Below are 27,948 nucleotides of genomic sequence, written 5' to 3' on the forward strand. Positions count from 1 at the left end.
AAGAATTGTATTTTACTTACCTTTTATCACATTTAGAACCTGATTTAAGTGACTGATTTAAGTGTCCTGATTTAAGTGTCCATATAAATGGACATTCAAATGACTGTTGATTCAAATCTGACTATCTCAATCTGATAAGGACTGTAAACTGTGGTGAATGGATACAGGGCTAAAGCAGGTGATGTAAAGGAGAGAACTGGCTGGAGGCGGCAAAGTTATAAAAGGCTTGTTTCAGCTCAACAGGGAGTCTGGCACTGAGCTCAAATGTTTGTAGCCTTTTAGGAATGCTGCCTTCAGAGAGGGTAAAGGCAGGATCTGTGAAGGTGCACTTATCTGAATTATAATGCTTTGCATTCCAGCTCCCAGATAACTAGACAGAAGACTCTAGAAAAGGTCCTACCTTTCTGTGTTTCGGCTACAGTAATTCATCACTGAGAAGTTTCATGATTAAGTGCCATCATTTTTTGGAACAGCTGTAATGCAATAACAATGCCTAGAATGTACCAGTGTAAGTCTCCCAGTCGTGTCCAACTTTTTGTGACCCCATGGACTGTACAGTCCATGGAATTCTGTAGGCCAGAATACTGGAGTGGGTAGCCTTTCCCTTCTCCAGGGTATCTTTCCAACCCAGGGATTGAACCCAGGTCTCCCACACTGCAGGCAGATTCTTTACCGGCTGAGCCACAAGGAAAGTCCATGAATACTGGAGTGGGTAGCCTATCCCTTCTCCAGCAGATCTTCTCGACCCAGCAATTGAACCAGGGTCTCCTGCACTGCAGGTGGATTCTTTACCAACTGAGCTATCAGGGAAGCCCAGAATGTACCAAGTGTCCACTGAAATTGGCAATTTCTAATTTTTCAATAGAAGTTATGAAACCACATACTGATGTGAAATCCTAATGTTCATAACTGATAACTTCATCAAAATTCTAACTATAGCTGTGCACTTTAAAAATATTAAAAACAGACAGGGCCACCAGTTTTCAATCTTTGTGAGACTTCTATTTTAGTGTTAATGTTACATAATTATTCAATCAGTTAATTAAGTACTGGGGCTTCTGCAGTGAATTAAATTCTTTGCTCCTGTGGCTCATTTATTCTGGTGGTGGTGGTGGCATGCAGGAGTGAGGGAGAAACAGGTAGAATGACAGTCAATAAACAAAAACAAAATATGTTCGGGAGTGATAAGTTCTATGGAGAAAATTCATTTGGGAAAGGGAGAGGGTTACCTGGAGTAGGATGGGGAAAAGTAGATTATCTTAGGTAAATGGTTAGAGGATAACTCTGAAAAAGCAAGGAACTGGAGCAGAGAAGTGAAATAAATGAGTGGACGAGCCACGAGGTCATCTAAGAGCTCTTCCAGTGAAAGAGAGTAAATGCAGCAACCCTGCGCTGGGAAAACAGTTGGTGTTTTCGAGGAGTACCTAAGAGTACAGTGTGACCAGAGCCTAATGAGAAAAACGGAGATGAGGTCAGAGAGAGTGTGGGAGCCAAAGCACGTTAAACTTTTAGGTCACAGCATGGACTTCAGCTTTTATTCTGAATAAGACAGGTGGCTTAAGCTGCTATAACAGAATATCATAGACTGTATGGCTTACAAACAACAAAGATTTAGTTTTTAGAGTTCTGGAGGCTGCAGCTTTGAGATCAGGGTGCCAGCATTGTTGAGTTCTGCTGACAGCTCTCTGTAAGGTGGCAGAAGGCCATTATCCTCACATGACAAAGAGTGTAAGAGAGATTTCTGGGATCTCTTTTTTAAGATCAACAATCTCATTCACGAGGGCTCCACCCTCAGGACCTAATCACATTCTGGAGGTCTCATCTCCTAATCATTCCTTTGGGGGTTAGGATTCAACATACGGGTTTTGAGGGGATACAGACTTTCAGTTTACAACAACAACAAAAAACATTGAAAGATTTTAATCAGAAGAGTGACACGATTAAGTTATATTTTTCAAAGGCCTCTCTAACTGTTACATTGAGCTTCTCTGGTGGCTCAATTAAAAAAAAAAAAAAAAAAAAAAACCTCCTGCCAATGCAGGAGATACACGTTTGATCCCTGGGTCAGGAAGACCCCCCGGAGAAGGAAATGGCAACCCACTCCAGTATTCTTGCCTGGGGAATCCCATGGATAGAGGAGCTACAGTCTATGGGGTTGCAAAAAGAGTGAGACGTGAGTGGGTCTCACTAAATATCAACAACAAAACTAGCTGTTATGTTAAGATGAGACTGTGTGAGGCAGGAATGCAGAGAGAGCAGTTAAGAGGTTATTGTAATAATCCAAAAGAGCTTATGGCAAAACCGAATTGGCAATTAGACCTCTGACCAGTGAGACTGAGTAGTTAGTTGTAAATATAAATTTGGACTTGTGAGACTAGCTCGGGCAATGGAGTATCTGGAATTACCAGTGATGGGATCTAAATCATGGTGTTGAGTGAGGTCACCACAGAAATGAGGGTCGATGAGAAGATGTGAGGACAGAGCACTGGGATGCTCTCTCTACATGTAGAGGATGAGAAATTGAAGACAATCCAGCAAAGGCAAATAAAAAGGAGTCATTCAAGCATCATGAGATAGTAAATAAACTGGACACCAAATTTTGGAAATGTTTTTAGGAGGATCCGCCAGGCAAATGCTCTCAACAAACTGAGTGGTTGAGGATTGCAACTGACCTTTGGGCTTGGCAACGTCTTGGCAAGACAATTTTAGTAGATTCATGGAAATAAAAGTATGAATAGAATGGGTTCAAGAGAGAATAACAGGAGAGAAAGCTGAAAACATGACTGAGAATTCTTTCAAATGTATTGTAATTCATTTGAAATTCTTTTCAAATTTATTGTAGAGAAAACTGAGGCAATAGCTGGAGAGGAATATAGGGTGATGATGTTACTTTTTGCTGCTGTTGTTTTTAACTGGTTTTAAAAGATGTGGGATATTTTAACATTTTTATCTGTTGGGAGGAATCATCTAGTAGAAAGAGAGGCTTTGCCAGTGCAAGAAAGAGAGCAGTCAGGGTTTATAGGAGGTAAATTTCGGGTGCATGGTTTGCTAAGTTTTAACACATTTATAGAGCTGTGTGTCTGTTACCAGAATTACTATTGCACTTGAAAAGCACCTTCAGGCTGCCCCTTGTTAGTCATGCATTCAAACCACCCCAACTCTTGGCTACAGCTGATCTTTGCTCCATGGCTATGCTTTTGCCTTTCTTCAAATACATTTTACTCAGTGTTTCCCACGAGGTTTCGAGCACTCCAGGGGAATTCCAGAACCCTCTTACTTACTGTCTGGGTGAAGGTGGTAATATTAACCACTTCCTTGTGGACAGGTCCTGAGAGGAACTGTGTTGAAATAAAGGAACTTAATCTGATGATTCACCCTCTGTGGGCACAAGCATATGTGGCAAGATGAAGTGGGAAGGAAGAATCAAATATTCATGCTCATTTCTACCTCTTCCCCTAGGTTATCTCTTGCCATCTCCTGTTGTGAGAGGTATCTCAAACTGCATTGACAGATGTGAAGACTTCCCAAGAGATCAAGGGGCCCTGGTCTAAATCATATCATTCAAAGATGCTGCTCTTATCACAAAACAGGACAGACTCAAAATGGGTATAAGAGATCAAACTGACAGTCTTCCTGCCTTGGAATAATCTAAAAATTCAAGCTCTATGAGGACTAAGCTTGGAGGCTGAGCTCGTGACCGTCTTCAGAGGTCATCTGGCCAAAGGAAAGTCATAGATGGAGGAGAAGCACGTGACAGGGAGGTATGTGGACCTTCAGGAGGGAGCTGCTGGCTAGAAACTCCAGTCTACTGTGCAGGTAACCGTGGTATTACCTGCAGGAGCCAGCACCCCATAGCACCGATGCTATAGAACAACAAGCGGGGAGGTAGCTCTCCCTCCCGCCATGGGTGTGTGCTCAATTATCTGAACAGGCTTGTCCTTCTTAGAATCGCACCCCTTTCCATAAGTACATTTTGGAGAAGGAAATGGCAACCCACTCCAGTGTTCTTGCCTGGAGAATCCCAGGGATGGCGGAGCCTTGTGGGCTTCAGTCTGTGGGGTCACACAGAGTCGGACACGACTGAAGCGACTTAGCAGCAGCAACAGCAGCAGCCATAAGTACATTTAGATTTAAATGAGATAATTTAGGGAATAAAATGAAGAATTAAAAATTGGACTTCGTTGAATTAGTAATCTTGATAAATGATTTTAAACTGAATTTACTCCAACACTATTTTTCTGGAGGCAGGTTGGGCATTACTTTTCTTCTCACTCAAACTGGTGACTGTAGAATTGAAACCTCTTACGCATGTCCAGGGTCAGACAGATTGACCTTGAAGCCCAGAAACCAGCTTTTGAGCCCAGTTATGGCTGGACTGCCAACTTCTGACTCACACCAAAATCTTGCTGATGAGTGAGACCTGGGTACCTCCTTATCCCTGATGGCTGAGGCTTCCTTCAATTGAAAACCGTGTTACTAAGATTTCATCTAAAATGCAGGACCAATTTCAGCTAAATGCTTTAATTATAAAGTATCTATTGAATCATGATCAGTTTTTAAGTATCTTAAGGGTTAAACTGTTTATGAATTTTGTTTTCCTGAGGAGAGGGTAGAGTCGAGGGACGCTGCCAGGGCAAAGAGATGACTTATAGCTCTATGTCTGCCTCTTTGTATCAGAGAGAGATGCTACCAAGTGGAGCACAGCTTCCTGGGAGCCTGGAGTGAGTGTTCTGCAACTCCCAGTGCAGCCCAGGAGTCTCATGGGCCCCCACACACCCAAGCCCTAGCTTTGAAAAGCTTTTACCCAGGACCCTGCACTCTTCAAGTTCTTTTCCCAAGCTTAAGAAGGAGAAGAATCACCCGGGGAGCCTGTTAAACACGAAGTTTCCGGTTTAGCTGTCCTGGGTTTCTGCATTTTTTAACAAGCATGAACCTCAGTTTGAGTAAAGACACCACGGAGGACTTGGTTAATGAGTTCCGGCTGCGCAGCTTGAACCGCACGCGGTCTGAAGCCTTCGCAGTAAGGAACCCCAATTACTGTCACTTCCCTGCGCTGATGCACACTCAACAGGCTCGGCAGGCCCCGGGCTCTCCACTCCAGGGCTGAATCAGCAGTTAAGCACTCCTATTCTCTGGAAATTCTCCACTCACTCGTGTGGATTTCTGTTTCAACACTAAAGAACCAGCGTCCTCAACTTGGACTGGCAGGAGATTCACATCCTGGTGCTCACCTGCCATCTGGTGGTGAGAAATGAATACCAAGATACAGGGAAAATTTTTTCTCCTTTCTTCTGCTTTTTCTCCATGGTAAACAACTCAGAGTGTTTGGTCACTGTAAAATGTAAAAGGTGCGTGTTTTTTTTTTTTTTTTAAGTATAAAGATGCCTTGGTGCCTTACCTGGCAAGCGCCTTACCTGAAGAGTGGGTGTTTGAGGGATTCATCTCAGGGCAGGAGGTCCTGTTCTCCTCAGAGTAGCTCTGATGTCAGCTTTTCTGGTACCAGGCTCCTGTCCCAACTCCAGAGGAGTTGGGGCATCCTCGGGCTGGCACTGAATTTAGGGATGAGCCAAGGCAAGGTTGAATATATCGGGTCCTGTACTCTGGAAAGTTGTGATAGGAAAAAGACATTCTATCAACATTACATACTGATAAAGAATCATTAATCCATGAGAACTCTTAATAGTGGGATCCAGGGTTTGCTTTTTATCTTACAAAAAAGCCTTGTGAATCTACACTGACAAAACATTGCACCCGTATGGCATTCAGGTTTCCCGGCCTTCTGGGCACAACTGTGTTTGCACTCACTTCGGTTCACTTCAGTTCAGTCGCTCAGTTGTGTCCGACTCTTTGCGACCCCATGAATCGCAGCACGCCAGGCCTTCCTGTCCATCACCAACTCCCGGAGTTCACCCAGACTCACGTCCATCGTGTCAGTTAAATTGTGCATTTTCTAGATTGACTCTTGAGACTGGGGCTGGAAAAGAACGTGCCTGTATGAATGGCTGTGGGTGGAGGAGAGTTCAACCTCTCCTGTTTTTATCAACAGCGGGTGTATACCAAACTCCCGTGACAGTCATGAGAAAATAAAATCTAGAGTGGAAAGAACAACCAAACAAGGTTTAGAAGATCTGAGCTCTCACTCCATTTTTCTTTCTGACAAGTCTTTTGATGACCTTAAAAGTCTCCATTTCTTCTCTTGCAAAATGCAGGTTTTATACTTATCTTACAAGATTATCATTGAGATGAGTGAGATTCTGGAAGTAGAAGGGTTTTGAAATTATGAAATGTAGGATGTATGATTGTATCCATGGATTTGTATCAGTTCCAATGATGGCCAGGAGGAAAGTTTCAGGTGTGTGGGTAGCACGAGACACTGATGTCCTTGGGTATCCACTGGGAATCTTTCTGAATAACTAAAAAAAAAAAAGGCTCCAAAAGTTGTGCATCTATGTGTTGATGATGATACAATTTTTTTTAAATTTGCTATGTTTAGAGTTCATGAAAGACATTTGTGACTATTACATTAAAAAAATGGCAAAACAATGGCAGTAGGAACAGTAAAATTACTTTTAGCTATAAAGGGTTGATTCTAAATGTTTTGGCTTTGAAATAATATCGTTTTAGAAAGAGGCTTAGTTAACTGCTCTTTTGTTCATACTTGCTGATAAAGTTTTGAATCTAGCCTAGTCATTGTTTTTATTATTCAGGTAATTATACAGTGTTTTACGAAACTCAAAGCTAATTCAAATGTGAGAGATTTTAACACTTATTTCTTAATTGTGAAAAATGAACAGGTTTAATGAGCAGAAGGATTCTTCCTCTCCTCTTTGTCAGGAATTTGAAAACAGTGTATAGAATAAGTAAAACCGTGAGTCATGAATCTCATTTCTTCTGGCTCAGAAAACCTAGTTAGGGAGCATTTTATATGAAAAAAAAAAAAGCATTTCCTTCTTTATATTTTTAATTTCAAAATCTTTTGAAGGAGAGTCTTTTGTATTTGGTTCTGATATACCTATGGATGCATACAGGATGAACACACACACACAGTTCTCCTTGTATCCTATCTCTGTATTCTTAGCATCTTTCAATAGGTTTAAGGCATTTAAAAAGCAGAACACTGTGGAGATACCTTAGATTTGAGGCAGTGAGGAAGCTGAAGCACAGGATGGACGATGAAATGGAGCCACGAAAGGGACAGGAAAAGCGCACAAGGAAGTCCTCATACTTTTTAAGGAGAGAGGCCCAGTTTGGTCCTGAATTTTTCCAGCAGCCTGCACAGAGGGAAATTTGATCAGGTACATGAGTCACCGTGTCCATAAAATGAGAGCAGAACAACTGCTCTGGCAGAAAGCTGTGTTCAGTCTCCGAAGTTGCTCACTTCGGTGGAATATTCTCACCTCAAGCTGGGCAAGAGCCTGGACTAAGTGATTATTTGGAAGAAACCAAAAAAAGTTATCTTTCCTCTGAAAAAGCACAGTCTGTGTGCCTTTGTCTGTGTAAGTAGAAATCCAGAGGGGTTGAGATTTAATAGCCCTATCTAATGACAGTTTTAAAAATGATTGCTCATAGATGATAAAATTACTTTTTTCAATTACATGAGGGGAGAATGAAAAGTTGGTAAGAAACAATAGATATAGGAAAAAGAGGAATTAAAAATAAAGACACACTCAATACAGAGAGCTAAAAAAGCAGACATTCAGGCCATACTGTCTCTAAAATAAACAGCAAATTATTTAATATTCCTGGCATATTAAGCAATTGGAGGAGGTTTAGGAAAGGGGTGATCTCTGAAAACACTGCTACCTTTGGCTTTAGCGTAATCATGTACAGAAAGTAGATCCAGGACTTCATGCCGAGGGTCGCAGCTCTGCCTTCAGATGTCAGGATGACTTTAGGTCAGTCGTATTTCTTTTCTTGTAAGATGAGATGGTAGTTGTAAGACGGAAGACAGGAGCTGTCGGCCATCCCGTCACACTGATTGTAACCGCAGAGGCAAAGTCAGGCTGCCACCTGTAAAATGCCCCTTTGGTAAAACGCTTTTTCATGGGCTAAGGGCAGGCACAATAAATGTCACCACCAGGGGGCAGGAGTGCACTCTGGATAAATGGAGTGGCCCTGCACCCTTCTCTGTCTTCCAACCACAAACTCTCCGCTAGGTGACAGCAACGTGAATATAATTGGAATAGTCATTAATGGGTTATACAAAAAAAATTAATTCTTCTTTTAAATCGGAGAGCAGCACTTTAAAAAAGTATCTACAGTTGGAAATTTTTTCTCTAGAATTTACCATTTGCTGTAGCCCTCCCATACACTAACCTAATACACAAAACCAAAACAAAATGCCCAAAACTTTTTTGAGGGGCAAGCGGCGGTGCACATTTTAAAGAACCTGGAAAAGACTACTATTTGAAACCATTATTATTTAAGAGTTTACAGCTCCCAGTCTTTCTTATCCCAATTTAAAAAATTTAAAATAAGTGATTAAAATAGTTATTGCTTTGAAGATAATTATAGTTACTGTTTCAGTTCAGATCAGTCACTCAGTCATGTCTGACTCTTTGCGGCCCCATGAATCGCAGCACGCCAGGCCTCCCTGTCTATCACGAACTCCCGGAGTTCACTCAAACCCACGTCCATCGAGTCAGTGATGCCATCCAGCCATCTCATCCTCTGTCATCCCCTTCTCCTCCTGCACTCAATCTTTGCCAGCATCAGGGTCTTTTCAAATGAGTCAGCTCTTTGCATCAGGTGGCCAAAGTATTGGAGTTTCAGCTTCAGCATCGGTCCTTCCAATGAATATTCAGGACTGATCTCCTTTAGGATGAACTGGTTGGATCTCCTTGCAGTCCAAGGGACTCTCAAGAGTCTTCTCCAACACCACAGTTTAAAAGCATCAATTCTTCAGTGCTCAGCTTTCTTTATAGTCCAACTCTCACATCCATACATGACTACAGGAAAAACCATAGCCTTGACTAGACGGACCTTTGTTGGCAAAGTAATGTCTCTGCTTTTGAATATGCTATCTAGGTTGGTCATAACTTTCTTTCCAAGGAGTAAGTATCTTTTAATTTCATGGCTGCAGTCACCATCTGCAGTGATTTTGGAGCCCAGAAAAATAAAGTCTGACACTGTTTCCACTTTTTCCCCATCTATTTCCCATGAAGTGATGGGACCAGATGTCATGATCTTCGTTTTCTGAATGTTGAGCTTTAAGCCAACTTTTTCACTCTCCACTTTCACTTTCATCAAGAGGCTTTTGAGTTCCTCTTCACTTTCTGCCATAAGGGTGGTGTTATCTGCATATCTGAGGTTATTGATATTTCTCCCGGCAATCTTGATTCCAGCTTGTGCTTCTTCCAGCCCAGCGTTTCTCATGATGTACTCTGCATAGAAGTTAAATAAGCAGGGTGACAATATACACCCTTGATGTACTCCTTTTCCTATTTGGAACCAGTCTGTTGTTTACTGACCACTAATGTGCTAAGGGTTGTATTTAGATGCTTTTAAAGCATTAGCTTATTGAATCCGGATTGGAGCTTTTTAAGAAAGCCCAGGTTTGAATTTAAGCTTATTTAGGGACATCATCTCTGCATTTTCCATGATCTTATTATGCTTTTTCTGCTTGAGCCATTTTCACAACCCATACTGAAGGAGAAATTGGAACTACCCTCATAGTATGATTTTTAGTGCACACATGGATGTATTGTCTCTACTTAAGACTTTCTTTCCCTCTCATGAGAGACAAAACATTAACCTGATGAGGGACAATAATATAATTTGATTCTTACACAGAAGGCTGAAAATGAAGACTGGTTTGGGAGTAATAGCAAAGTAAAAACTCATTAAAGCTGAAAGAGAAATGACTGGAGAGAATGGTAGGCGAGAATAGGAGGGCCAGAGAAGAACGAGAGGATGAGGTGAAGGGGCCAGGAGTTCAGGTGGGCAGCTTCACACATCTATGCTTACCTCTGCTTCATGCCTTTAGAGAGCCTTTCCTGTTTGTGGCCCTGGACAGCCCAATGTAACCTGCCATGGTCCAAATGCTTTCCATGTGAAGCAGATATCTGAACATGTTTGAACCCCTTAGAGGCAAACACTGGACACTCAAGCTTTGAAAGCAGAGTAATAGCAAGTGGTTGTCTATAAGCCAGTCGTGGTGGTCGGGGGGCTTACCCTCAGGAAGCCCCCAGACCTTCACTGCTTCTTGATTCAGTTCTAAATGGGACTGGAACCTATCACAAAGGAGAGTAGGAATAAGAAGTAAAGGAGAAACATGCTTAAGACAATTTTTACACACAATGATTTTACTGTAGTCACGTAGTACTTTAATATTCAAGTACTTTGTTCAATGTTCAAGCATCTTTAAGAGAAATAACAAGAAAATTATACGGCAACCCCAAAGGCGAAATTTGACTAATGGGAAGAAGAAAAATCCCTTTTTTGTTTCTGCCCAAGATAGTCTGGGGGTGGGGAGAAGTCTTCTAAGAGGAGAAAGGAACATGGATGGGGGACTTAGGGAAGGGTGTCCTAGAAAGGAGGAAACAGTGGTGACCTGCTTCTCCTTCTGTGCCCTGAGCCATTACCCAGGTGCCTGCACACAATTAAGGTGACCTCAGGTGCTGTTAACTCAAATTAGTTGAAACAACCATAGTTAATTAGCCAACGACTTACCAGGGGCCAGGAGTTACTCTTGGAGAAGGCGATGGCACCCCACTCCAGTACTCTCGCCTGGAAAATCCCATGGATGGAGGAGCCTGGTGGGCTGCAGTCCATGGGGTCGCTAAGAGTTGGACACAACTGAGCGACTTCACTTTCATTTTTCACTTGCATGTATTGGAGAAGGAAATGGCAACCCACTCCAGTGTTCTTGCCTGGAGAATCCCAGGGACAGGGGAGCCTGGTGGGCTGCTGTCTCCAGGCTCACACAGAGTCGGACATAACTGAAGCAACTTAGCAGCAGCAGCAGGAGTTACTCATAAGGCAAGCCCTACTGGGCAGGTGATATCCTTTCTTGGATAGGACTTGCTAGAGGGGCAAGATTTAGCAAAAGGCACAATCAGGATGCAAGATCTGTTCTTTTAGCAGCATCCTCTCTGATTTTTTAGGGCCAGCATGCTAAATCCTAGAGCTACATCCTGATTGCTACCAGGGGTCACACTAGCCAATGTGGATCAATCAGTAAGCACAGCTGGATCTAAATGCGATTAATTATATTACTGTAGCCTGTCCAAGTTTAGGTCTATTAAAATCGCAACATGAGACTGGGGCATTATAAAGGATTGCTGGGAAAAGAAAAATGTTGGAATATTCCACAGCACCTCCCCCCGCCTTTTTTTCTGGCTTAAACAAGAATAAAGGAAGATAAAACAGCATGAATTCAACCCAACAGGCCACACAACCAGAAGTTTTTATCCTATATACCTGGTAGTTGGCCACAAAATGATCTGCTCAACTTCTCCAGTGATGACAGGAGGGTGGTAATAGTGTTTTCAAAATAAGGTGAATATAATGTAAACATTAAGACAAAGCTGCTGACGATTGTTGGTGCTGTTTCATTCTCTATTAAAATGTTTAATTTTGGTTGTCTTAATCCACACTTAATACTTTTCAGAGGTTATGATCCCCAGAATTCCTGATGCCCAAAGGTCTAGGCTCAGGTTGGGGATTCTGACAAAGGTTTCACAGAACACAGTAGAGAAAGCCAGCATTATCTCAAATGAAGTTTGCATTCTCCAAGACAATTACATTTAACTAAACCATCAACAATACATGTATACTCCATGAACATGTTTTTCTGCAATTGTTTATTTAGAAAGATTTTAAAGAAATTTGAAGTGACTGTGTCTGGGGGTAGTCTCTTTAGATGAAGAAAGTGCTAACAGTCACTATGGAAACCAAGACGCAGGCTACGAGGAGCAGAATCAGGCCTATACGACGATATTTTGAATGCTTCTCTTGTTCTTCTTCCTTCTTCAGTAAGGTATCAAAACCGGGTGTGTACATTTCTCCCAACCAAAACCGTAGGTCATTAGGATTTTCCTAAAAGAAAATTACATGGAGGATAGGATCAGTCAACGTTGCAGACTAACTGAGATTGCAGAATAAGAGAGCATAGGTAATCTACATCCATATTCCAAACCTTGAGTGAGGTTTAAGTGTCAGAGCTCTAATACCAGAGGCTAGGCTTCTCTGAATAGCTGCAACATGCAGCTACAGCCTCCTGGCTGACCAGGAATCCTCAGCTTCAACCTGTAGGTCTGCATGACGATTCACTGTTTACCGAATAAATTGCTCACACTTTAGGGTCACAAACACAAGAGTGTTTCTGCCATGTTTTTGCCAACTTAGTGTCTCTTACAATTTATAAACAGTGTGTGTCCATCAGGTTAGTGAGTTGAAATAAAATTGAAATTCCTTGCCACAGATGATCTTGGGGGTTTTGATTTTGTTGGCATAGTAAGAATGAAGATGTTTGCTGAATTTTTCAGTAAATCCAGAAGCTGAGTTCCATGGAAGGAGGAGTAAGACTAAGAGTCCAAAGTCTTCTCTGTGCTTCTCAAATTTCTGGTCTTCCGTGTAGAGGGCTACAGCATGTTAGCATGAAGAAGCTCTGGCACTGTTGGCCTTCTGGATAAAGGACCCGATATATCCTTTCCCATCCTTATTTATCCCCATGTTTCTGATTCTTTCACAGGCCTTGTCTCCCTTTCCATACTACAGAATTGTCTTCAACTCAAATTTATCTCCTGTGTCCCAAAATCATCTGCAAACTCTACTGTCCATACATCTAAAACACACACACACACACACACAATTCCCTGTTGTCTCCTGCTGTGTGTGTGTGTGTGTGTGTGTGTGTGTGTGTGTGTGTGTGTACTCAGTCATGTCTGACTCTTTACAACCCCACTGACTGTAGCCCAACAGGCTATTCTGTCCATGGAATTTTCCAGGCAAGAATATTAGAGTTGGTAGTCATTCCCTTCTCCAGGGGATCTTCCCACACCAGGGATCTAACCCAACTATGTCTCTGTTGTCTCCTACATTGGCAGGTGGATTCTTTACCACTAGTACCACCTGGGAAGCCCTTATTTCAGTGCTAAAGATTCAGTGTCTATGCCTGGCATCTAGTAGACAAACAAATAATCTATGGTGAATGCTGAATCTCTATTTTCACAAATCCATTTCAAGATTTATTGTTTCTCATTTGGATTATTGCAATGGCTTGTAGCTGGGCTGCCCACCCCCTCTCGGCTTCTCTAGTCTCAGTGACTTCAAGTTAGCCAGTTTCCACGGCCAGGTAATGAATTAGCTTATTACCCTTGTAATAACTAGCTGGGTGGATTCTGGTGATGACAATATAACTCTTCCATTGCTATTAGTTTCAAAGTCCAGTCTTAGGAAAGCTGTTAAAATAAAATTTGAATGATCTGTGCAGAAGGATAGACGATTTAAAAATCCTTGCCTGACTTCACTCTTATTTTCATTTTGTCTGTGTCCTAATCAGAGGCCTGCACTTTGCCTGCAAGGTTAATGCCTCATTCTTCAGTAAGAACTTCCATAATGGAGACTATCCACTCCCACATTCTGCTTATAGCTTGCGTTGGTAACTAAATACGGGATTTTTTTCTCCTTTTTTATTCATAAACTTAGTAATTCAGAAAAATGGGAGTGACCAAAAGCACATGGAACTTTCATGGCCTGTAAAGTAGTTGAAAAGGTTTCAGAAATTAAGTTGGACATTCCATGTGCTAATTAGGAGATGGGGTAGGGATGATGATGAAGTAAGTTGAATTGATGAGGTGTAAGAAGAGATACTTGGAGAAGGTAATAGCACCCCACTCCAGTACTCTTGCCTGGAAAATCCCATGGACAGAGGAGCCTGGTGGGCTGCAGTCCATGGGGTCGCTAGGAGTCGGACACGACTCAGTGACTTCACTTTCACTTTTCACTTTCATGCATTAGAGAAGGAAATGGCAGCCCACTCCAGTGTTCTTGCCTGGAGAATCCCAGGGACGGGGGAGCCTGGTGGGCTGCCGTCTCTGGGGTCGCACAGAGTCGGACACGACTGAAGTGACTTAGCAGCAGCAGCAAGAAGAGATACTAATACAAACCAAAGTCGTGACTTTATGAGGTCTGCCCACCGGTCTCCAACCTGAGGGGCCTCTGCTCTGAGGTGAGTGGGCAGGTAACAGATGGGTGGGAAGAGGGCCAGCCTTGGTTTTAGTAAAGCAATATATACATCATATTCACATTCAGTCTTCCTAAACATGTCATGGTATTGCTGACAAAAAATTACCCCTTAGTGCCAATAACATTCAGTTTCTTTAGCCTTACATTTGAAGTTTATTTTGAATCTGTTTGTTAGCCTTATTTCCCCCATTTTTCTATTACTTTAGCTGTAGCTCTAGCAAAAACGGACTACCTATTGCTCTGACAAACTCTCTTACTCTCTTATATTTCTGCCTTTATTCTTGTTACTTCTGATAGAATAGAGCCTCTCCTCTCATGCAAACGACCCATGTCATCTGGAGTTCTACATATCCTTCAAGTCCAGCCTCAATGAACTTTTCCACAAAGCTTTCTTATAATTCAATGTGACTTTGTCCTCTTTTGAATCTGCCCAGCACTTTCTACGAATCATATAGTCACTGTCTTCCTCTCTCTTGTCCTAGAGTTACTGCTTGTTGTTAATACTTCACTCAGATGAACTTTTGGAGGGCAAGAATATTCTTCTTTACAGTACCCTTGTCATTCATATAAACAACAAAGAGAAGAACGGAGGCTCTAGCACCTAGTCAAGAAATGTCTGTGAACTATATCAATCTATCTTTCCTAGTCGTAGAAGGTTATTTCCTAGAGGTCTTGATATTTGGATTCCTGATTACAAAACACAAGATTACTGTTGCTAGGGGGAAGCATCTGTTATGGAAACATCTCTGGAGAAGAGGCTACATTAAGGATGAGATACACTAAATCCACTGGGAGATAAAGAAACTTCAAAGATTCTGGACAATATTTAAAGGAGTGCACATTTGAGATTTTTTAAAATATAAGACTTTAAGGGAATGTAATGCTGTCTCCTTCAGAAGGAAAAGCCTGTAGGTGACTAGGGTATGAGGCTTAGGACAGACATACACTGTCACACTTGGAAAATGTCAGGCCTTTCTGGCCCTAGGACAGGCAGAGGCCAGCCAAGGTTGGGTAGGAATCCAGTCCACTCGGAAAACAGGGTCACCTTTCCTGCTTTTCAGGGATTCCTAGACTTTTTGAAGGGTGACACCAGGGGAAAGAAAAGGAAAAACTTGAGTTGGGTTTAAGTTGGGTGAATGAGTTCATTGCATACTTTTCCTGTGTTGAAATGCTTTTGTTTTGTTTTGTTACTGAGACACAGGAAAATGTCCAAAATGTAAATCTGCAATCTTAAATCACCGAGTAGGCTTGAAATAAAATGATCTTTGATGAGAACTGCCTTGCACAATGCCTAAGACACAGCAATTAATCAATATATTTGAAAAAATGTAGAATAAAGAACTCAGCTATTCACAAACATAAATGATCTCAAAACTAGGGGAAAACACTTAATCTTACAAATTGACTTTCACAAACTGATACCTTCCAGGTAAACCCTTCTTCTTGTCACATCATTTCTTTCTCTCTACACTGTAGTGATGCTGGTAACTGCTGAAATTATAAAACACATAAATAAACACAAATACTGACTAGGAGAGAGAAGGTAAAGCCAGAGGTCAAAATAACCTCAACTCTGGAGATTTTATGCCCAGTGAAGACTGCCTCTCACCTTAATACCCATTTCTTTTAGGATTATGTAACTGATCTCCCTCATCAATTAAAGGAGTTGATTCCTTGCCTTGAGTACCTTCAGATGCCCAGAGAGGTTGGTATGCAGGGAACGCTTGTCATATTCCTCAGCGGTCCATGAAGGATTCTTTTTTCTTTCTTCCATAGCTTCCTCAAAACTTACATCACCATATAGTGGGTTATTCTTCAGAACAGATGATAAGGATGGTGGGGGGCTCTCGACGGTGATGGTGCCCTTCACACTGGATCCCCTCACGTGTTGAGCAGTAATATTCTTCTTTTCTCTCTGTCAGGAAACACAGTAACAAAGTCTCTCTTACCAAGAGGTGATGATAGGGAAGGAAAATGTGAAATAACTATACCGGAAAGTTTAATGATTCTGCCTGGACCCAACAGATTAGGACAATGAATGAAGGAAGAATTCTAGGATCTAGTTTGACTTAGGATTCTATCACTGAGCTCTTTCTTTGCATGTGATCGTGTTCAGATTCAGTAATCATTCATTAAAATGCTATTTTACAATGACAGAGAAAGAACAGCATTCCTTAATTCAAACAGTAGAATTCTAAAGAAAGTAACTTTTCCCCAGATCACTTGCACTGAGATTTAATGACCTGTTACCTCTTTCTACTTGTGCATTCTATGACTTAAAAAAAAAAAATTAACATTGCTGTATTAATCCAGCAAAGTCAAGATTAAAAGGCATTTTATAGTTATGCTTTGGCTTTCATGGGAACTCCCTTGGGACTCCGATTTTAGATAGCTTGGAGAACTAGACTAACTTAGCATTGCCCTCTTATATGTCACTATAGACAGGCTGGGTATTGGATAGCTCTAATTCTAACTTTCAGATCTTTAAAAACTTAAAAATTAAACCATGATATACATGTAGAAAAGTACACATGTAATAATGTAGAGTTCGATAAATTTTCACATATCAAATAAACCCAAGATACTACCCAAAAACAAACCATACCAGCATACCCCACACTGCCTTCTAATTACTCTTGGTTCCCCTCCCCAAGGATAATCAGTATCTCCAGAATCCCCATCACAGGTCAGTCTGTACTCATTTATATAAATGGATTATACAAAAACAATGTGGTTTTTCTGTGTCTGGTATGACCTTCATATTTTTACTTTGCCTTTTTTTCCCCTTATGACTACAAACCTATTATGAAGATAGAAAAATTTCAGATTAAAATTTATTCATTGACCAAATAAACTGGAGAAGAAACAGAAAGCCTATAGAGTAATGTCTTATTTATCATAGGGCATCAAGGGAAAGGAACTCCACATAAGTTAATTTTCAGAACACTTAGGTTTGACTCTTAAGAACTAGTGACACATTTCATTATCTTACAGCAATTTTTCAATAAATGTGTTTCACATATTTCAGCCTTCCTAATCAGAGAAGTTTCAGTAGTAATTAATATTTTTCTGAGTTATATTTATAATCATCAGTGCACTGATTCCCTCACATCTATTGGGGTATATAGGTCACATAGCAAAGTTGTAAACTAATATATGTAGCTTCCTTCTGAAATGGCTGGTAGCCCCCCCCAAATCATCTAGATAAAGGGTACCTTCATTCATATTCTCTTTGGCCTTAAGTTTCCCTAATTTTCTTAATCCAGACTTTTTTTAGATAGGTAGAGATCAACTTGGAGGTCTTATCTGACTTTATTAGATTGCTGGTCTGTTCAAAATCAATTTATATTCTATAATACTAAAGTTTGCAATGAAATAATAAATCATCTTGACTTAGCATTCATCTTTAAGATGGATGAAACTCATGAAAAATGTTTCTGGAACTGAGAAAAAACAATTTGATATAAAATTTAGATAGTTTAAGTTTAGCATAATTCTGACTCAAGTTTTTTGCTTCAAGGCTAGATATCTGTGATCTTCTTTGAAGAGAAATAATCCTTCTGATGTTGAAAAATTGGCTTTGTCTGTTTTCTTGCCTGCGTGACTATTCCTTGAGTTTCCTAAATAAGAAACCTCTATAAATCAGAAAAATAGTTTAAGGGGTTAAGAAAAAAACACAATACCCTCTATTACAATGTATACAAACCTTGAAAAACTAATATACAAAAGATAGAAAAAATAATCAGAGCTACTTTTAAAAGAACATTCAAGGTCTTAATTCTAAACAGTATTCTTGAATGTTTGAGGTTTAGAATTTAGTGCCATTTACTTTTGCACTGTATGACAATTTCATGTCTGAAGGACATGTGAAGGGAAAATTAATAGAATAGTTTTATTAAGAATTTTATGGAAGAAACAGAATATACTAATTGTGGTTGAGGTTCTTCTATATTTTGATAAACTAAAAAAAAATCTCTTCAGAAAGAAAACCAAAGCATGTCTTTGATTTTAATTTTTCACTCTACATTTTACAAGGACTACATTTATCAAAAGGAAGCACAATAGTAATTTCATTATTTTAACAATATGGGCTGTAAAGTTAAAAAAATACTGTTTAAGTAAATAAGCTTCAAAGCTTACCTAGGCTTTTCTGTATTAACCATTACTTTGTCCACATATCCTTTATACACTTTAGTCAATATTTATGCCATTTATGTATAAGTAAACTATCACTTAATAAAAAGAATAAAATAGACTTTCAACAGACAAATACTGAGAGTATACAATTAATAGGCCAATAAAGAAGGAATTTCTAAAAAATATACTTCAGGAAGAAGAAACCTGATATTAGGGAAGGTTAAGGTGTATAAGAATAAATGCTAGGAAAAACAAAGAAAAAGAACAAAAGGAAAAAAAAGCTGATGAATATAGACAGAAATCTAAGCAAGCACTGATTTTATGGTAAAATAGAAATAATAATCACTAATTTGTGAGTTTTAAGAGAAACCTAAAACTAAACAGTGAAATCTTTAACAGTTATATTTGATTGGGAAAGTTCTTTTCTTCTTTCTGGCCACACAGCACGTGGGATCTTCGTCGCTTAACCAGAGGTTGAACCCATAGCTCCCGCAGTGGAAGTGTAGACCCTTGGGCCACTTGAGAAGTCCTTAATTTTGAAATTTTAAGAAATAAGTTCTCTTAGAGGATGGAGATACTACTTAAAAATAGAGAAAGAAGATGTAGATTCTAAATCAGTAGAGCAGAAGATGATGACAGGAAGTTAATCTAAAAGATAAAAAACCTGAAACAAAGAATACAGAGGAGAAAATCTTAGGAAACAGAAAAAAAGTGGAAACAATCATGTTAAATAAATAGATGAAACCCTCTAAATAACAGAGACCTCATATGAGATTTTTAAAATATTTAAAATACAGGAACTCAGAAAAAGTGAGAGTGAAAGCACATAAAAATATATAGCAGGCAAATATAAACAAAGAAGAGCTGGTGGTGTGACAGGTTAAATCCTCACCAATGTGTTTTCCCTTTCTGAGCACAAGGCATGACCGCCTTCCTCAGCCTGTTTGACGTTAAACTGGGCCCACTCTTTCTAGTAGTTGATGTGGGGTCGAAAGTAACAGAGATCATTTCCAGGCTGAGCCCCTGAATTCTCCAACAAGATTTTTTGGCTCACCTGTCCTCACTTCTCATTTTTTATTATATCACTGTAAGCAAGGATTTTGAGGTGGCAGAGCTATACAAGATGAAAGAACTTCAAGCTCTGGGATACTGCTTGGAAAAGAGCTGCCCAACCCCTGCCCACCTCGCCAACCTATCTGTCCTTTCTCAGACTTTCCATGCACAAGAATGTTTTTCTTCTTTTTAGTTATTGATATTTTGTCATCATAGTGTGGCCTAGCCTACATTCCCCTTAGTACAGAAAGTGATCGCTTGAAATTCTACAACTGTTGGCATTGGCTTAGCAGTTAAGAGAGGGATGAGAAGAGTATCAGAAGCTGGATGGATGGCTATTCATAGCATACAGCGAGAACTGTTTGGTGTGTTATCTGTGGTCGTTTGGAATCTAACCCCCTGTAGCTCTATGAGGGATAAGTAATACACGCACAAGGATCAGAGTATTGCTGTATTATAAGAAAGAGATGAAATGATAGAAAGAGCTGAATTGTTTGCAAGAAAAAAAGAGAGAAACTATGGAAATTTGATGCCTTCTACTGTTAAAAATCTGACTGTTTATAGACTCCAAACACAATTTGAGCCAAAAGAAAAAAAAAAAAAGCCCATTTAAATTTCCTAGGAGAATGAAGCGACTCAGGATAGAGGTCACGTCAGGGTGTGGTTTCATAACTATTACTCCTGACTGTCTCCAGGCATTTGTCATTGAGTCAAAGGAGGAGAAATGGAGGCAGAAAAGCAAACCGTTAAAGTCTATTTGAGATCAACGCCTTCAAAGAACTTAAGGTGTATTTACTGACATATAGAAGTGACCACAACAAAATAGAAATGATTACGTTAATATATAGCTCACACTAAGTTTTATAAGAAATGTTTCACTAGAGAAACCACAAGCCTAGTCCTAAAAGTTTTTAAGATTGTTAAAAATTACAGACAAAACCAACAAAACAACAGTAACCCAATGCCTCCAAATATGGATGTATTTATTATTAATGGATTAATAGGAGTGAATTTTGAAGCCTCTACAGCCTTGAGGGTGTCCCTCTGTGATATGGCAAAAAACTTTGATGAACAAGGGAATGTTTCCTGGTGCGCTGGACCAGGAACTCTAGAGAACAATGCCCCAGGATATCTTCTAAAGAGGAGAGTCCTGGCCTAATCCATCTTCCCCACCACCAAGGAAGGAGGGCCACATGAACTATTCCCAGTAGAATCTCAGAATTACTTTGGAGCAGTGTCTGCGTTCTTTCATTTTTCCCATTCAGGAAGGAAGAATTTCTGCAGTGACTGCATTTCTAGTGCAGCAAAGATTATAGGACCGTGTGGATGGGGCACTGGATAAACTTAGTCACTGCCTCTGGTGAGGGATGAATATTGGTCAGATTAAATCTAAGAATATAGTCACCATGAAATAATAAAGCAGGAGAGATCAATAAATATTAAAAGCAAAATAACCCATATATACGATGGAATGAATCAGTGATATTGAAAGCTGTTTCTTTTTGAAAAGGTTCAGTTCAGTGGCTCAGTCGTGTCTGACTCTTGTGACCCCATGGACTGTAGCATATCATGTTCACAAATTGGGAAAAATCAAGATTATAAGGATTTCCATTTTCCCCAATGTGGTCTATACTTAACAATGTAATTCCTATCATAATCATAATGCAAACGGGATATTTTGTTTGTATTTCACATGTGAGCCCACAGACAACTTTTCCTAGAAAGTTGCTCCCCACTGTTCATATTAATTCTGTTTTCCAAATTACTAAATGGTCACCTTTATGAAGCACAGATTTGATCATGTGATTCTCTTAAAATTTTCCATCAACCCCTCCAAACTTTCAGGATAAAATTTGAAATCTCATACCACACGCATCAAGCCTTCCCAGTCTGACCCAGACCTCTCTTGGAACCTCTTCTTCGGCCTTCCCCTCCAAGTAACCAGGGCTCTGGAGCCCCACATGTGCTCCTGTGACACACACCGTGCTTTAATAAGGTTTCAGTGCCAGAGGCATTTGGGTCTCATTGAGGAGCAGTGATGGGACAAAGCGGGTGATGCTTCTGGCAGCACTGTCACCCAAGGGGGAATTTCTGACCCCACTGGAGATTTTGTAAATTACATAAATTTAGCATAACTTGATAAAATCATGTTCTGATAACTGCAAGTAAAATTCTGAGCAACTCAATGATGCTCCTACTTCCTAGACAATAATTTACGGACCTCAAAATGCCGACAACATTTTGCCCAAATATAAGCTTATACAGGCTGCTCTTATTGAAATAGGGTATGGAATACTTGAATAGAGACAGTCCTGGAGAAGGCATGACATGTGTGTTCACACACAGATTGTGAAATATAGTTTTGATACACAAAAACAAAGCTGAGGGAGAAAGAAAAAATATTAGAATTTAAAGGGAAAAGAGAGCTTTAAGACTGAAAAAAAAAAAAGTGAGCAAAGGTGATTAGGAAATACACCCAGGAAATGACCTTGTCTAGAAACCAAGGGAAGAGCAACCTCCTTAGCTTTGATCTTCTGCTCTAGTTCATAGGTATAGTACAGAAATCCCCTGGGTTCTCAAACAGACATCATAAAAGCCAGGAAAAGATATAACAAATAGATTAGTCTAGAAAGATTCTGAAGTCTAACTGCTAATCAGAAGAAAAATCCCACTACAGTATCTGAAAAAATATATTTTATCATTTATACCAAAAGAAAAGGAATTATTTTTTTTTTTTTACCTTCCTCTATAAAGGGATTGTGGAGAAGGCAATGGCACCACACTCCAGTACTCTTGCCTGGAAAATCCCATGGATGGAGGAGCCTGGTAGGCTGCAGTCCATGGGGTCGCTAAGAGTCAGACACGACTGAGCGACTTCACTTTCACTTTTCACTTTCATGCATCGGAGAAGGACGTGGCAACCCACTCCAGTGTTCTTGCCTGGAGAATCCCAGGGACGGGGGAGCCTGGTGGGCTGCCGTCTATGGGGTCGCACAGAGTCGGACACAACTGAAGTGACTTAGCAGCAGCAGCAAGAGCATAAAGGGACTGGCAGAAATATTTGGAATATAATTCCAAGTGCCTTCATCAAATACATGCCCCCAATTATTTCAACAACCAGAAATATTAGATTTTGGCAAAAGTTTGTTCATTGTATTGAGAAGAACTTTATCAAGAAGCCTTATTTCTCTAGTGAAAGAATTAAAGAAAAAGTATAAATCTAGTTAAATCAAGAAGTACCTGCTTGTACTCTTTACCTGCAGATACAGTGTCCTGAGATGCTGGCGTGCCTGGGGACATCCTTGCTTACTTTCCTATATGCATGGTATTGCTTCTGCTCATATAAAATGGCTTAGAAAATTGCCTCTGAAGGTGGAATGTGAATTTCAAAAGAGCATAAAACATAAATCATGGATATAAATACACTACTTTTTTTTTTCCTTCTTGCTGCACTGCGTAGCGTGTGAAATCTTAGTTCCCCAACCTGGCTCCTGCAGTGGAAGCAAAGTCTTAACCACTGGACTGCCAGGGAAGTCCCTAGAAGGTCTCTTGTTTCAACTGTTCGGTTACTACCATTGTTGAAGGCAATGTTTGTAGGTTAAGTCCTTTGACATTTTTGGAGGTAGGCTTAATTCTAAATACTATGTACCTGGGGTGGGGACGGATGGACTATGAGCCAAAAAGGTAAGCTAACACAACTCTGAAATTTGTGTGGATTTCATGGAAGTATATAATCTAACTGCTTGATTTGGCCAGAGAGCTTGATAGAAGTACTGACTACACCCTCTAACATGCACACACACACACACACCCCTCCATCCACGGTATATATCAAAGAATGCAAGTGGTCTTATCTGCTATTCCAAATTCTAATGATAGGCTAATTTAAACACATTTGGGGATACTATTGATAGCAAATGATGACATGATGCCCATTTCTTATTCTCTTAAAGGAAACTCTGTCAGTTGCTTTTACCTTATTTGCTCTCACTTTTAAGGAACTACGTAAAGTGAATACTACACTAATTTTGCAAGTGGAAATACTAAAGCATGGACTGAATAAGGGCGATAATTGATGCCTCTCAGACTGGTTTATTGTGGATTTGAGACAAGAAACCAAGCTTCAAATCTCCTATTCAATGTTCTTCAATTGGCTTAATGTCTCCCCACAGAGTGAGACATGAAGCCCACAAGGTGAGGGTTTTAAATTAAGAACTACTGACAGCTGCCTGCCACCTCTCACACCCCTGGTACCTTAGTCCACCTGGTGTATTCAGTGCCCTTATTCCAGGTATCACCATAGAGACTTACAACTTTCATACATGCTTTTCTTTTAGATTTGTTTTTTTACCAATGAATATTACCACTCTTGGATTTTTAAGACCCAACCAAGGAGAGAAGCATTATTTATTGACATACTGCAATCTAAAGTAGCAAATATAATTGTTTTTACTTATGTGAGCCACATGTACCCAACTAACTAAATTTGTAATTGATTTACTTCTTCCCTCCAAGCATTATTTAGTAGTGTATTGGCCTTTATTCAGTCATTAGACATTTCTTTTTAGGGTAAAGTTATAACTAAATCAAGTTTATTTATAGTTTGCGATTACCAACGACACATTCAAAGACATAGGAAACAGATTTTTACATCCTTGGTTTGCCCTGTAAAACTATTTCTATACCTCAGGGCCTGTTGGGAAAAAAATGCCCTTTAAAACTCGCATTTCATTCAGGTTTAGGAACAACATTCACGGAGCTTTAAATTGTGAAATTCCACATGAAGGAAACAGGTCAACTCCAGTACTAAACAAAAGATGTTAGATCGGTGTGTTCCAACCTCAAAGGAATTTATTGGATGTGTTTTCTTAGACTAAACTTCATAGCACAGGAGGGCCAAGGTATTCTAAGCTGACTTTTGAATTATTTTAGTTCATGATATAAACAGTAAGAAAGACAAAGGAGGAATTTCATCGCATTTAACTTAAACTAAGCAAAACACACAAAAAGCAGCCATCAAAAAGGTGTGTATGGATAGGTTTTGAAAATTACCAAAGGGAAGGATGTAAAATTTTTTAAAAGTCGGTTGTCATAACAGGCTGCCTTACAATGGAAATGAATTAAAAACCTCATAGGTGGAGGAAACACTTACATAACTATCCAAGTGTACTTGATTCTGAATGATCTCATGATAAAGGTCCCGAGAAGCCCACAAACACACCACAAAGGAGTCACTTTACACCAGGACTCATGAGTAGCAACTGTTTCTTAAAAGAAAACAAATTTCTGTTCAGGGAATTTGAACCACTCCAAAGGATTTAATGATTTGCAGGGGTTTGTAGGTCATTCACATCTGTTCTGAAATGAAATGCTTCTTCCTGTTTCTAAATGGACTAACCCTTAACCCCGTTAGCCCTCATGTCTTAAAACAAAGATTATTCTTATTTCATGAGCTGTGCAACACTCAGGGCCTTTATGTTTCTTTCAGCACATGGAACTCATCAGTTGTATCCTTCTCTTGTGGTTAGCAAAAAAGAAGATGCAGAAGAGAGCAAGAAATGAAGTCTGGGTTTGAAGATTGCTTGTTAAGTCTTGTCTACATGGATACCCGCTGAAACAAAGAGCCTCTACAAAAACAGCCAGCACCTTTCTCAGGTAGAGAGTTCCCTCTATTTTCTTTCTTTCCATCATTAGGTTTCCATTGTTTCACTGTTTGAGTTTCTTCGCCACAAGATGAAAGGGAGCCAGTCTAAATGAGGTGGAAGCAAGATTCAGTTGTCTTAGAGGCCATGTATGAGGCCACAGTGTAATCTTCGGATGCTTTATGCCTAGACTACACCAGAAGACAGAGGTGGGGTTCCACCCAGAGCCTTATCTGCAAATGTAGTAATTGATCTGAAAACATCTGAAGGGAAGGCTAGGCAAAAATTTAAAAAGAAGACAGTAGGAGAAGCTGGGGCATGAAGGAAAATGAATGGCTGGGATAGTTCATAGAGTTGATCAAGTGACCACAGAAAGTCTCCTTCCCTTGACGAAGAGAGAAAGCCCCTTTCTATGGCAAGAGTGAGCAGCTACCCTGTACTCTGTTGCCTGTAGCTTTTTCGCACAAATGATGAAGTGGCAGATACTGAGAAGGCAGCAAGCCCCCATCCGCATACATACGTGCTCCCAGACCTTACCTGTGAGTAGACGAGGTTTTGCCAGTGTTGTGCGGCAGGGTAATTCCCTCCCGGAAACCTCACCAGGCTGGCCTGGAGAAGGGCTGAGTTCCTCATTAAAGACTTCACATCGAGCTGCAGGAACTTGTCAGGATGGTTGTTATTTGGCAAAACAGAGAGATCCATGCCTCCCTGCATCTATAGTGGAAAACAGAGGTGAGCAAGGTTGCTGCTCTCAGAGTGGTCCATTATTAATGAGCCTGAGGGTGCCCGCCGGGCGTGTGAAACACGGCTGTGGGCTGTGCTCAGAAACCACTCTCAAAATGACAGATCAAGTGTGCTCCACGGGACAGTGGAGCACCCTGACTTACCCTTCACACTACACACACACTCTCTCTCTCTCTATCCCCTCGGATGCTTGAATGGAACATCTGCGCCCATACTTATTCAATTGTAAAGGATGAATGAAGATGCGTCTTCATACAGAAATAATAGCTTAAGCGGAAATACTCTTTGGATCAAGGCTACCAGAATTTCAGGGTCCCAGTCCATAATTTGGAGCATATGCTACAGTCACCTGTAGAGAGGCATTAATTGATACTTCTCTTTGAACACTGCTGAGCTGACCCAGCTGGATTGGCCTTGTCTCCACAGCCTCACATGTGATATGCAGGATCTTGTTTCTTCTCATGTTTTGACTCCCAGAGTCTCAGGGTCATGTGAAACCTAACCGTGCTTAGGTTGTCAGCCTCAGCTTGAGGGGGAAATAGCAAGAATTTGCTTGATCGTTTGCTACAGTAATTTAGTGCCCCAAACTACTGCCTTGGTCCATTCGCTTTCTGAGATCTCTTTGACTCTGCTCTTAGCTGTTCACAAAGCAGACTTGGAAAGGGAGGAGAATATGGCAGCTGGGTTTGGATGACGTGCAGTCCTCAGTGAACCCATCTGCCGTTCAATGAGACAAGGTGGGAGTGAGGTTATGGAGATTATCTCAAGCCAGGAAGTTATGATGACTTTAAGGTAGATAAGCTCTCTCATTACAAGCCACTCTGTCTCTGGCAAACCATACTTCTCACCAGGAAAATATGGATTTTCATCTAGAAAAAGAGAAGGCAAAGGATAGACACATCAGCAGTGTTTAAAAGACACAGCCTGTTATGTTTGTGCCTCAGATGCAAACCCATCTGATTCAGCAGGAAGGATTTTCTTACAAAGGTAATGCGGTTACATGCGGAATATATCAGCACCAGATTTCAGAAGAGTGCCCTATGGCTTATTAGACTCAGCAGCCAGGATGTTCTCGAATCAAGCAGACACTAGAGAGTCCTTCCCTTCTTCATGGCAATAAACATGAGGGTATTGAAAAAAATCATGTGTCCTACTGATAGTTGTAAACTGGATTAAACAACCAGTGTTTTCCGCAATAATTTTTGGACCCAAACTCTATCACTGTCTTACAATACTTAAAATATTTGTTTTTTAAATCAGTACACTTACCAGAGAAAGTAAAAAGGACTTCATATGACAGTTGATAACAAAAGAGTTAAATCATCAGTGTTTGAAGAATCAAGTGTGTTATGTGTCTGTACATGTCCTTGGTACTCTCTGGACTTCTCTGGCTGCTGCCAGAACACATCTAATGAACAAATATTTCTCAGGCTGTTTGCTTTTCCTAAAAGATTCTTTGGGGAATAACACACATCTTCAAGAAGAACCTTACTTCTCTTTGGCTCTCTACATTGGCAAGTGGAGACACAAAACCCAGATCCAAATATATTTGATTAGATCCTTTCCTTAGCCAAAGTATGAGGTAGGTGAAATGAGCCATCGGTTTTCCTTAGGCGTCCTTCCTTTTAGATTCCTCCACTGTGCTCTAGATGCTCAGAAGTTTGTATACTATCTCCTTCCTTTTATAAGTTCAGTTTCAGACTGCCCATCTTCTCCCACCATCCTTTGTCTACCATCACTCCTAAACCATCAGTTCTTATTTTTCACTACTATCCCTACGGGTAGCCTACATGACTGACAATCAGAAAATCACGTTTTCTCCTCCCGCTTCTGCTATGGGCCAAGCCCCACTCTCACTCCACCCCTAAATCGTGCCTCTGTTGAGGCCAGTCCTTCTGCCTAAAATTATTTCTTCCCAACCCTTGATGTTGACCACTTCCCAATTATACATCACGGGCCATGGCTGACACTCAGCCTTTCACAGAAACTTCACATATTTTCTCTAATAAGAGAAATGATTTTTTCTTCCTTTGAAATTTCAGAGTGATCTGTTTGCCCTCTTACTATCTTTTGTTTGATAACATATTTCTCTCTTTTAGTTTATGAGCCGCTCTACTGGATACATCATGAAAGAGCAGCCTTATTGGATGCTCCCATCCTCACATGAATCATGTCTGAAGAA

At 40.4% G+C, this 27,948-nt stretch overlaps 1 protein-coding gene across 1 annotated transcript; it reads right to left on the reverse strand.

Annotated features, from left to right (window-relative positions):
• Positions 1 to 11,777: 11,777 nt before the first annotated feature.
• MINAR2 (membrane integral NOTCH2 associated receptor 2) lies at positions 11,778 to 27,879 on the reverse strand. Its single transcript, XM_019964588.2, has 3 exons — positions 25,560 to 27,879; positions 15,878 to 16,105; positions 11,778 to 12,039 (listed from the first exon to the last, which is right to left on the reverse strand). Exons 1-3 carry the CDS (start codon positions 25,734 to 25,736, stop codon positions 11,860 to 11,862), a joined length of 585 nt encoding a protein of 194 aa, XP_019820147.2. The 5' UTR covers positions 25,737 to 27,879; the 3' UTR covers positions 11,778 to 11,859.
• Between the last annotated feature and the right edge of the window lie 69 nt (positions 27,880 to 27,948).

The sequence above is a fragment of the Bos indicus genome, chromosome 7 (genome assembly GCF_029378745.1).
Source record: "Bos indicus isolate NIAB-ARS_2022 breed Sahiwal x Tharparkar chromosome 7, NIAB-ARS_B.indTharparkar_mat_pri_1.0, whole genome shotgun sequence".
Taxonomy (NCBI): Eukaryota; Metazoa; Chordata; class Mammalia; order Artiodactyla; family Bovidae; genus Bos; species Bos indicus.

Coding starts and splice junctions, on each gene's coding strand:
- MINAR2 (XM_019964588.2), bottom strand. CDS start 25,736: ATGCAGGGAGGCATGGATCTCTCTGTTTTGCCAAATAACAACCATCCT. Junction 16,106..25,559: donor AAAACCTCGTCTACTCACAG/GTAAGGTCTGGG, acceptor GTTTCCTGACAG/AGAGAAAAGAAGAATATTAC. Junction 12,040..15,877: donor ACCTCTCTGGGCATCTGAAG/GTACTCAAGGCA, acceptor ATTTTCTTTTAG/GAAAATCCTAATGACCTACG.